At 39.0% G+C, this 12,634-nt stretch overlaps 1 protein-coding gene across 4 annotated transcripts in view; it reads right to left on the reverse strand.

Moving 5' to 3' along the window:
* Nucleotides 1–1,658: 1,658 nt before the first annotated feature.
* The window catches only part of MARCHF1 (membrane associated ring-CH-type finger 1), a 196,902-nt gene continuing 185,926 nt past the window's right edge, over nt 1,659–12,634 (reverse strand). For all 4 annotated transcript variants that reach the window (XM_073001493.2, XM_073001494.2, XM_073001492.2 and 1 more), the window contains 2 exons: nt 7,253–7,400; nt 1,659–4,968 (listed from right to left, as the gene is read on the reverse strand). In XM_073001493.2, the coding sequence (XP_072857594.2) occupies nt 4,667–4,968; nt 7,253–7,400 (450 nt within the window). In that variant the 3' untranslated portion in view covers nt 1,659–4,666. The remainder of the gene's footprint in view (nt 4,969–7,252; nt 7,401–12,634) is intronic.

Genomic DNA, 12,634 nt, shown 5'->3' on the forward strand with positions numbered 1-12,634 from the left:
TTGATGGTAAATATTTCGATTTTAGCCACACTGTACCACCTTTGACACAAACCATGAGGTAAATGCAGTGTAGTCACACCCTACATTTCCTTTTTAAAATTTAAATTTGTTTGCTTTTGTGTTGCAGTATTCAATGTAACAGTTGCAGAACTTCTTGTCATACATGCTACAGTGGTGAAGGCAGGAGCTTGCTATTGTTAATATTTGGCTGCACATTTAAAAGTGTTGCATTGGTCATTATGAATGCATTAGCATTATATGTTTGCATTAAATACAAATATTCTCCAGCAGTCAGTTCTAATACTGCACCTTCAAAATATTTCTATCAATAGGGAAGGAAATGCAGAAGTACATGGACTAGAAAAGCAATGAAAGTGTTCAAGTCCCCTTCAGTTACACATATGGCTGTGCAATTTTAATTTTGTTTATATTTACAACATTACGTTTTTGTTTTGTTTAGAAAGCTATTTCTCATCTTAGCTCCTAAACAAAAAAAGGCCAAAATAATTATGAAGCAGCTACTGTTTGTGCTAGCCCGAGACATTTTGCTATCTGAGGTAAAGTGGCAAGTGGCATCTCTGACTCATTCCCACATTAAGAGGCAGAACATTTTTGTACAAGATACAAAATGCCTGAAGCATCTTTCCCCACATCTATGAGTAAAAATAAGGAATACCAAGTTAAACTAACAAGTTAAAATAAAATTCTCTCCTTTTTATGGGACCTAAAAGCTGCTGTTGAAAGTAACATTGATATATCTGCAAGTTTCAGCAGCTAAGCTGTTATATTCAAAATTAGTAGCCAGAATCCTGTTACTGATTTATGCTTGCATAAGGAAAATCACTTAAATAGTAATTTACATTCGTTAATTAGATGCTTTTCCCATCCTTGTGTGTGTGCCCAGTGATGCAGTTGGGTGCAGTCAAGAACACCAATAGCATCTCATTAGTAAGCAGCAAATTGCCATCAGGACTTACACTATTTCCCTTTTGCATGTGTCAATCGGCAATAGGATTTTGGCTAGGAGACAAGGAATTGGGGCAGGGATTGCTGCTGCACAGTATCTGAGTGGCCAGCTGCAGAAGGAGGCGGAGAAGGGAAATCTGTGCTCCTGCCACGACTGTTCAAAGGTCTGAAGAAGAGTGTGCACTGCCTTGTAAGTGGGGGAACCTGGCTGGGGAGGGGGGGGAAGGGAATGTGCAGCACCTATGGTGCTGGTACAACGATCCGGCATGATCTGACGACTCAGGATCATGCCCATCTCTATTTGAAACTAATGTGATTCTTATTAGTAAACTGACATGAAAGTATGATTTATTTTTAGGCCAGGATGAAAATGCTGAAGCTAGCATGCAAGGGAAGGAGGAGAGAAACAAATGTACAGGAATGTTGCTCTTTTGGGCTTACAAGATCAGACCACTGCTCAGAGAAATCCACTTAGAGATTAGTTATGTGCTGCCAGAAACTCTTCAGTTGCATGGAAATATAATTTGTTCAGGGAGCATTGCTGAAGCTGAGCTTTAATACAACCTTAGAAGTCACTGCTGGACTAAGACCATTATATAAATGAAGGGCCCCCACCTATTGAAAGCTTGCCACTTCCTGTAGGATATCTATAACATTTACTGCATTTCAAAAGCAAATAACTTACTGCTATCTTTGAGGCATCTGTTTAATACAAATACAAATTTGTTCCACAACAATTAGTAATTATATTAAGTTTTCCCCCACCCCAAATACCTTTTTAACACACAAGTCACCCACAAAAGCATCTAAGCTCTTTTGCAAAAGAGAACTGGGTAAAACAAGTAACAAATTTGTAAGTGTGACAATTATACACGGTAAAGTATTTGCATCATAGATTGCATTGCAGTGCAAGTTTCAGAACTGGACAACTAATTTTGGTAAAGGATGTATGTACTCAGGTACACATTTCCGAAACACACTGTTGACTGCTTTCCAGCTGTAGCAGTAGCACCAGAGGACTGCGTAAATAAGCTCATAAAGCTAACAAAAGGAATGTCTCCCCCATAGACAATTATTTTGGGGCAGTTATTTTGATATTTTAACTACCTTATGTGTTAAATTTGCATTATCTATGCTTTCTTAGGGGATATCTTACTCCACCATGTAAAAATCTTCTTTGATATATCATCTTTAATTTCTAAAAGTAGTCCATATATAACAGGGACTGAAGAAGAGAAGCACTGCAATTTCTAAGTGACAGTTATGTTTTTTTAAAGTATTTCTTCATAGCTCCTTCAGCTGCCTGCATTGAGTTTCAGAAACATCATGTTGAATACTTTTCTCAGCATCTCAGTAATGAAACCAAAATCACCACTCATCTTGAAAATATGGTCTGATATGCTTGTTCTGTAAGCTCCTTTTGACTCGTAGGTTTGGATGATAGAGACCAATTTCCCTCAAAACACATTGATTTACTGTCATACCAAGGTGAATCCAAGACTTAATAGAAATTTGGACAAGCATTTAGTTGGAACCTTCTAGCATTGCCATATACATAGGACCTGCAGTCTGAAACACACAAGCCCTGTTATATGAATTCATTGTAGAAAGATTGCAAAAATGTTAATTTGGGAAATCAATTGCCTGAGTCTGCAATTACATTAGCAGAATATATTAGCCAATTTATACTCTACTGTTATCTTGCATTATTCAACTTATTACATCTACAATCGTATTTAAACCAAAGATATTTATGCACATCAGTGGCATTGTCTCAAATGTTTATAGTCAGGCAGGATGAACTAGATTAGATCCAGATCTGTGTCTCAAAACAGGAAGGATGTAAACTACCCAGTTTGAAATTGGTTTCGGATTATGAGCCTACATTTTGGTTTGTTCTGGCCTATCATCTGAGTTGAAACATGTGACTGAAACCCCAGAAATGCCTTGGGATTGTAATTCCAACACAGCATTTTAATGTTAAAAGTGCATTTTCTCTTTTTATATGAACAGTTCTTTGATAGGTCAATTATGCAGCTTCTACATAAGAAGGATCCCTGACACTGCAGTTGTTGCCAAATTCATCATCTTGCATCAACCAAGCCATGAATCCAGCATTGCAATAAATTATGCCACCTACTGGTATCATTGTGCAATCTAATTTTTACAGAATTGTCATACTTATTTTCTGAATCTTCTGGCTCAACGGATTACTGCATCTTTTAAAGTTTCAAGCATGGAATAGTAGTATTCTTGTAAAATTACTTAAGCCACTGCATTTTGCCTTCACAAGTCCCCCTCCTTATTAGTAACACTGTTCTTGTATAAATCACATTACTGGGGCACAACTCACGATACATTCAACAAGCATTAACAGTGGAATAAAGGAGAAACTTCTTACTGTTTAGAGAATTCAATTGTGTTGCCTTCTGAAATGGGCTGCCAACATTCTTTTTTTCATTTTCTATATCCTACTGGGAATATCATTATTGTGATATGTATCTTCCTTGTCTTATTTAATCACATTTCAGTTTTACATTTATCTGCTAAAACCATAATAGTAAACTGACTATTCAACCCTTAAGCCTTTATCCTGTATAGAAAATACCTTAAGCTGTTTTCCTGTATAGAAGATAGCATATGTATTTTTTCATTACATGAACACTGGAGAGATACTGGCATTGTTGTAATACTGCCTAAATTATTTCAAGAATGCTCTAACAGCTTCTGAGTTTGTTCTATCCTGATCTCTTACAACAAAAGAATACATATTAATCTTCCTTTCTTTGCATATTTCATACACTAATAAATGAGTACTGAAAATCTTTTGCCTTGAACTAAAGTACTTCTCTGGTCTATAATACATCTGATTATAGAACATATTATCTTTCCTTCAGCACAACCATTTTAGAGGTGGCAAGGATACTCTGTTAAATCTTAGTTCTTTACTTTATTCTCCTTTGAAGGATGAGAAGCAACCAAATTGTTGCTCTGGGTCACTAGTATACCTTGAAAGAAAATCTTGGGGGAGGGTTTTTCTTACCTATTTCTACTGGGGACTAAGGGAAATATTTTACCTCATGTACAGTAACTCAATTTAAAAATAAATTTCAGTTTTACTTTTTGGAAAAGTTTTTGTTTTTCATCGCTTCCAAACTATACATGCTATAAGGACTCCATTAGCCACCTCAGAATATAAAACCACCAGATTGTGAAGCTTAGATAATTTGTGCTTTGCTGTATGTATGTTACATGATTTTAAAGTTTAATGTGGATCTTTAAAAATTTGCTTTAAGGTACCCTCCCTCCCCCCAAGATTACAATCATTAGCAAAAAGACCATAGTAGCAAATACATATAAGGGTTTTTTCCCCTTGTAAACAGAACACTGGCAGTACATCTGCAAGTGCGGGGTTTTTCAGCCATCAAAAGTGGTGCTGCTATATTTGCTTGCCCATTAGAAGTTGTCATTTGTCGTATTTTCTTCTTTGCCACTTTTGATTATGCTTAGCAAGACAGGTGAGAAATTGCTTCACAGTTACATTCCAGAGGTAATGTGTATCTTCTCTTGATCAATTTTCCTTGTTTTTTTTCCTTGCTCTTCACCAAAAACACTTTGCGGTTCTGCCATTCTAGTGTGGCTGGACAGTAGAAAGCACGCTCCTTTATTCTTCACTGGGGAAAAGAAAATGCCACTTCCATCAAACTGGCATAGTGTCAGAAGCAGTTTCTTCTCCAGATTGCTGAGAGTTTGTGCTTGTCTGTGTTACTGGCACCACCACACTGTCTTTGATTTCAGTGTTCTGCAGGGAAGAGGAATTTTTCTCCTCAAGTTTTTTGGCAGTATCTGGGCAGTTCTGAACAAAGATCACGCGATTGTAGGCCTTCAGCCTTCGCCACAACTGAATATAGACTTTGCACTGTACATACATGAAGACGAGACCACCAGTGAACCCAATGGCCACCACAACTAATTTTGTCCAAAATGGCCACTCTAGGACACCTTTTGAATTTAAAAAAAGAAACAAAAAAGATTGCATTAGTATTACTGTACTGTACATGCTTCTTGAAAAGCAGTTTCAATATGCTTAAGAAATGAATTTCAGCTATTTTAACTATATTTTCAGCTATATTTACTTGCTCTCTGCTCCTTAGAGATGAAGCCAGCTAGCAGTTACCTCCTAGTAGGGCCACTACTACATGTGTACTGTAAGATCACATGTGTCTAATAGACTTCGGTAAGCAAGATAATGAATGCTGCTTAGGAAGATATTAAAAGGCTTGATACACATACACAGAGCTAGGATGAATAAATATAGCCATCTGTGAGAATATATAACTGCTACTAATCTGTAAAAAATAAGAATCCAATTCATGAGGGTAAGCACTAGCTGTGGGAAATCTGGCAGGGGATGCCTAAGCTTACTTAAAGTGAAAGCGATCATCCAGTAAAACAATAATTGCATATTCTTCCTGCTGAGTTCTACTGTATTTAGATTTTCTTATTTAGAAAATCATTTTTGCTATTTAGCTTCCTTCTCTTTCCTAAATGCTTCCATGTATTAAGAGTACAACTAGACAAACAAGTCGTCCTGAGCTTGAAGAGGCCAAACAAGATCGCTCTAAAGTGTGGTGTGCCATTTGGGGGTGATCCTTTCATCCACACGCAAGGATGGAGTGGTTGGGGGTAGGAAACCACACCATACCTCAAGAAGTCTAGCCCATTCTTCCCTCTAAAGGGAAATAAAAAAAATAATGAAGAGGATTCCCGTCTATGTTCCCTCCTCACTTTCCTTCTGTGGAGGGAGCAGGAGAAAGCTACAATTAAAAAAAGAAACGTAAGTAGCATATAACTGAATTTGTTAGCAACTTAACTGATTCAGTGCTGGATTATAACCGATCAAAAACCAAACCTCCCACATCCCTTTCTGTCTCCCCCTCTGTGGGAAGAGTGGAGGAAGCTGGGGTGGAAGCAGCGCTACTCCTGTCCTCTGAAGATGCTGGCCACAGAGACTGGTGAAAAGTTAGGAAGAACAACCTTCAGAACATGGCCAGAGCCCAAAAAACCCACAACAACCATAAGCTGGATTTTGTTGTAAATTTATTAGTAAGTGGCATCTTTTCCACCTGCGTGAAGGTTAAATACTGCAGCAGCTTCAAAAAAGTGACACCTAAGCGATTATTAACTGAAAGGATTCAGTTCTGTGAGATTAGGGGTGGGGAGACCCTCAATCTCTACAGAGATCTTCACAGACAACCTATTTGTACAGGATCATCAAAATATTGTTCTGATTTTAAACTGATCTTTGGTCCTGTTGATGTCATTGGAACTAAAGAGGCTGAAGACAAGGTAAGTTGCTCATTTGTGTTTTTAACATGTATTTATAAAGGAAAAAAGTCTTTCTAATGAGAATGGTTTCGTTCAGACTATAAATTATAAATGTTTTTATCCTTTTGAGATTAAGGAAATCCCAGGGGCCACAAAATATGCCTAATAGTTCCAGTGTTTGCAGGAAAGACTGGTCTGCCTTCAGAAAATAAGACTGGAAACATAAGATTGGAAAATGTTCACTTAATGTATTCGCGAAGGCTTTTACGGCCGGGATCTAATGGTTGTTGTGGGTTTTTCGGGCTCTTTGGCCGTGTTTTGAAGGTTGTTCTTCCTAACGTTTCGCCAGTCTCTGTGGCCAGCATCTTCAGAGGACAGCACCCTGTGCTCTGTGCTTCAGAGTGCTGTCCTCTGAGGATGCTGGCCACAGAGACTGGCAAAACATTAGGAAGAACAACCTTCAGAACATGGCCAAAGAGCCCGAAAAACCCACAACAACCTTCACAAGTTGAATCTTTCCTGTTCTATACACTCAAAAAGTCTCTTTCAGTTTCTATCCCTCCATCTCCTATCTTCCTCTTTCCTTCTCTCCTCATGTTAAATCACAGTGGCTGAATTGGGGCTTACATCTGCATGAGCAAGTATAGAATTGTGTTGTATTTCCAGTAAAGTGAGCAGTGTCTTACATACACCTTTGATTCATCACCTTAAGAGGGACACAGCTTTCTCTTCCAGTAATAGCACTGAATGGCCATACAATGCACTCTTGCGAAGAGAAGCAAGATTGGATTTGATGCTGAAGCTTCCAGTGCAAACATGTTTCATTTGGTTCTGTGTACCTACTAGCCAGTATATTTCCCTGCTTGCTACTCATCCCCTTAACAGTCTTGCTTTTGCTCTGTATTTGCTTCTGAAGCAGCAGAAAACCTACAAAGAAAAAAACATTAGACGTACTCACCGTTGTCATTGCCTTGCTTAATTTCCTCAGCAGTCCGATCTATTAGTACATACAGTGACCAAACTACGCAGGTAATTGCAATAATGTGGAAGGTGACTGAGCAGACTATTTTTCTTCTCTCACTTGTTGTCATCTGTAGTTTTTCCCACTGCAAACGAGGAAAAAAAAATGGGTATGCAGGACCTCAAGAAAACATGTCACTGAACCATTCCCCTGTAATTAGTAGCAAAGCAGCTGATATCTCTTGCATAGAGATAGAACAGTAAAAGCCACATTCCCCAAAACTACAGTGTATTCAGGGGGGATCTTTATGGTGCAGTAGTGCCTGTGGGCAGGTTTCTCTAGCCGAATGATCTCCAGATATATTGGCTAATACTGGCAGGGTATAATGGGAATTGTAGCCTATCATAGCTAGAAGGCACAAGTTGTGGTAATTCTGGCTTAGAAGAAAGATGTTGATTTTCCAGATCTTCCCGAATACCTCCACTGGAATTACCTTGAATATTGTAGAACCTAATAAAAGACTTAACCATGTACATTCATATACCATAACTAAAGCTGCTTTTTTTATTGCTCACATTGTCTGGTCATTGTCAGACTGGGACAGGGGGAGGACGAATGGAACAACAGAAGGCAATAAGTATTATGGTATGGATGAAAGTGGAATTTGCAATCAAAGAGAGGACATGACACAGCTGCAATCTTACATTCATTAGACTTCTGTCCACCGCATTACTGAGCCCTCCTTTGCCAGGATTGCCAAAACCAAATGGAGTTATTTCCTTCCAAACCTTTCTGATCAATTTGGAGAATGGGGATGGGGGGCGGCAGCAGAAGGGTTAAAACTACTGCACATGTCCCTGTTTTTCTCTTCTACTGTTACAGTTTTTAACAATTAAGTAGTTCTAAAATGTATGCCATTTGTATGCACCACGTCCCATTGGTGGCTCTTCCGTTTCTAGTAAAAATCAAAGTAGATCCCACAACCTAAAATTCACTCCACTTATCATATAAAAATCTGTATTTTGCAATGTTAGTGATAAATGCCTATTCTACTAAAAGGGTGTGTGACTAACTTGCTTTGGTGTGAAGTTTTTCAATGTGAGTTGTTATTTCCCATGGGTTAAATCACTGTAATTGTCCAGATGAGACCACCCCTTTCTTTTATTTTTAAAAATTTCCAAGGTGACATTGTGCATATTTAAATCAGCACTACAAACGTCAGAAAGCATTGAAAAAAAGAGATTATTTGGTGCCAAGAGGTGTTGAGCTGAGGGGAACTGACACCTCTGTGACCACATCTTTTCATCAGATTAGCCAGCCACACAGAGAGAAAGCAGAAAAAGATTACACCAACTGAAGCGGAGTATAATAAACCATTCCTGCCAGCTGTAAAAAACTGAGAATACTTCCAACTGAAAACAGATGATTCCCAACCAGGCTTCTCACAGAACTTCACATGGAGTAGTTATCAGTTTTTAATCTGATTCCATCCATGCCAAATCCAGCACAAACTGCAGGGTAAATGGCCAGTTTTGTTGCCCTCTAAAATGGTTCCTTTACATTCCTATGTAACATACGCTATCATAAACATTAGCGGAGCTTAGGTAAAACAAGATGTGATGGTAAACATGTCCCAGGCCATTTGAGATAATCCCAGTTACCCAGTCCCAATTAAAAAAAGCCACAGTGGAGAGGCATGGACTGTCTGGTCAACAATCATGGGAGCTTTAAACTTTTGATGTTTCCAAAGTTTCAAACTGAAAAGCTCATCCTGCGGCTATTATTAATAAGAGAAAAGAAACACCAAACATAAAAAGACCAATCATGCAATTAATGTCACATCTTGTTTGGTTCTATGGTTCATATGAGGGGAGCTGAGTAAGTCCAACTATTGACTAGAACACATTCAGAGAAAACCTTTTACTATTGTATATCAAATCAGATCAAATGTAGGTTTTTATCCTTATGTAATCATGTTTTTCTTCCTTTTGTAAGCAGATTAAAAAGCTGAGCTGTTGAAAAGCAGCAACCTTTGAATATTAGTTTTGTATCTCATTAAAATATCTGGCTGGTTGGCAGTGATAATTTCACACTGCCATCTTGCTGTTATTTCTAATAGTACATGCCTAAACTGTATGTCTGAAATAATATTTAATCGATGTGGCACATTTATATCACTGTAACCTCAAACAGATGATAAAATCATGACAGAAATAAAAGCACCCCTGTAGGTAAGGAATAACAAATGGAGAGCAAGCTGGACTTAAGGGGCATTGTGAATTTGGTCCTTAGGTCATAAAGAATTTGTACAGAACGGCCACAATTCTATCCATCTTCAAACTGGTTTGTGGAAGACAGTGTTCTGATGTTTATAATATAGTATGCTGCACACACAAATAAATTAACTTCTAGTTTCTTTACTGTTTTGCAAAGATGCACACACTGTCTTTTCAGAATTTTTACAATGTAATTTAAAATAGTCATCAAACATATTAGCCACACCAGGCTGCAGCAGCAAAACAAACAATGGATCTTAGGCTATCTAAAAGTCTTACAATTTTTTATGGCATAAGCTTTCACCAATGCGTTTATAAACACATTGGCAAAGCAGCTACCATGTTCTCAAGACTCACAAAGAGAGTATGGCTCAATAAGAAGCTGACGACATACACCAAGATCCAGGTATATAGAGCCTGTGTCCTGAACACACTCCTGTACTGCAGTGAGTCCTGGACCCTTTGTGCACGGCAGGAGAGGAAACTGAACACATGTGTTGTCTCTGATGCATTTTTGGTATCACCTGGCAGGATAAAGTTCCAACTAGAGTAGCCCTAGATCAAGCTGGAATTTTTAGCATGTATACATTACTGAAACAGCAACGTCTACATTGGCTTGGGCATGTTGTGAGAATGGCTGATGGTCGGATTCCAAAAGATCTACTGTATGGAGAATTAGTGCAGGGAAATTTCCCCACAGGGGGACCACAGCTGCAATACAAGGATATCTGCAAGCGGGATCTGAGGGCCTTGAGAATGGACCTCAACAGATGGGAAAACTTGACGTCTAAGCGTTCAGCCTGGAGGCAGGTGGTGCATCATGGCCTCTCCCAATTTGAAGAGACCCTTGTCCAGCAGGCCAAGGCAAAGAGGCAGTCATGAAAGCAGCAAAATCAGGGAGCTGGACAGGGGACAGATTGTATTTGTCTTCAGTATGGAAGGGTTTGTCACTCTCAAATTGGCCTTCTCAGGCACAGTAGACGCTGTTCCAAGTCCTCTACATAGACCACGTTACCATAGTCTCTCGAGACTGTAGGATGCCTAATCTAAAAGCTTTCACCACAATCTATCAGATGCAGGGAGTTTTACCCTGATACACAGAGACACATATTTGCATGTCTTTGCATATACACATATCTGCAATTTTCATGGCTCAGGAACAGAAGATTGTAAGCAGTAACACTAAAAGGAATGTAAAGCAGAAAGCAGAGTAATAATTGCATGACCATTGTATAATCACAGTGTGCATTCACAAAACAATTGACGATAACAAAGACATTGACAATTGCAAGCTATCACCAAGGGTGCTGTACTTTGAATGCAACTATCACTTCACATTTTCTAAATTTAAATTCCCTTTTAACAAACTCCACATCAACTGCATTTCTATACACCTGTAACTCAGAATAACACTTCATGTATGTGATGACCTCAGACCACAAAAGCTGGTTTAAATTTCTCCCAGTATAGTTCATCACAGATGTTTTCGGCTGTAATTCATGCAAACATGAACACTGAGACATGCTGGCCTGAGCTGAAGGAAGCTGTAATTTAAAATACTTGAAGGGCAGCAATCTGGCAAATGCTGATTTATTCTATAATATTATGCTAGTTTTTTTAAGTGCTGCAAAACTATTGGTTTTAACTATAGAGTGGGTGCCCCGCCTGTCTGTGGGTTGGGTGCCTCCCTCTCTTTGGGGGGGGCACTACTCTTTCCACTACTGATGAGGTTCGCAGCCTGGGTGTGTGTCTGGACCCAGCACTATCAATGGAGTCCCAGAGAGTGTCTGTGGTCCACTCCACCTATTTCCATCTGAGGTGGATTGCCGAGCTGTGTCCCTACCTTGATACCAGGTCCCTCATCACATTGGTCCATGCACTGGTAATCTCAAGATTAGACTACTGCAAATCTCTCTACATGGGGTTACCTATGAGGCTGTCATGGAAACTTCAACAGGTCCAGAACACGGCAGTCAGACTACTGAGTAGAGTGAATAATTATCAACATACCATGCCAATTCTGGAAGCCTTACACTGGTTACCTGTCCATTTCTGTTCCAGCTTCAAAGTGATGTTTTTAACCTATAAAGCCTTAAGCAGTTTGGGACCTCACTACCTTAACAGAATGCCTACTTCCAACAAGATCTGCCACCCAGAGTAGACCTTTGGTCTAGATGGGCGAGGTAGAAATCTAATAAAATAATAAAATAAATAAGATCTGCCCATCATACAAGAACATTCCAAGCAGGCTCGCTGAGGATGCTAACCTTGAGAGAGGCCTGTAGGTAGAAGATGAGAATCCAGGCCTTCTCGGTGGTTGCTCCTCAGTTATGGAATGAACGCCCCCCTCCCCCGCAATTCACTTTGTCCTTTGCTGGCCATATTTAATAAGCCACTAAAAACCTGGCTACTTAGGCAGGCATTTGAAAATATACCTGCAAGCTCAGCTGAGTCTAAATAACGTATCTGACCAACTGTATTGAAGTCTGGCCAAGATGCTGGAGATGGCAAAGCCTCTATTCCTAGTAATACCTCTCTTAGGAATGTGAATCTTGCAATCTTGATATATCTTGCAGGATTTCTCAGAAATTTCATGTATATTTCTTTTCTGAAGAAAATGCCAAGATATGCAAGGTTATTGCAATTTCTGTGCAAAACAGTGTCTTTCCTGCATAGGATGTGCTTAGAAACAGCAGAAGCAGCTTCACATAGTTTTTACAATTTTTGTGCAGAACAACATTTTCTTATGCAGGATTCAGAGGAAGGCATCAGACTATCCAGCATCTGGCAGTTTTCTATGTGAAATAAGAGGTGGAAAACAGGAAAAATTAAATAAAGGGGGAAATGAGATCATGGAAGGCAGGAAACTGTGGTAATACAGGAAGAAGTCTTGTTGAGGAGTTTTGGCATTCTGAACTTGGAAAGCCACTAAAACCAAGATTTTTTTCATCCCTACTCCTCACATCTCATTCTTAGAATGGTGCAGTTAAACTTCTGAATACAATAGATATATACTGCAGATGGAAATGAATTACTCTTTAGTTATTCTGGTATCAGACCCTGGTATCTGGGGCAAAGAAATAGCATTCTGAATTGTATGTGG

Source organism: Pogona vitticeps, chromosome 5 (assembly GCF_051106095.1).
Source record: "Pogona vitticeps strain Pit_001003342236 chromosome 5, PviZW2.1, whole genome shotgun sequence".
Lineage (NCBI taxonomy): Eukaryota > Metazoa > Chordata > Lepidosauria > Squamata > Agamidae > Pogona > Pogona vitticeps.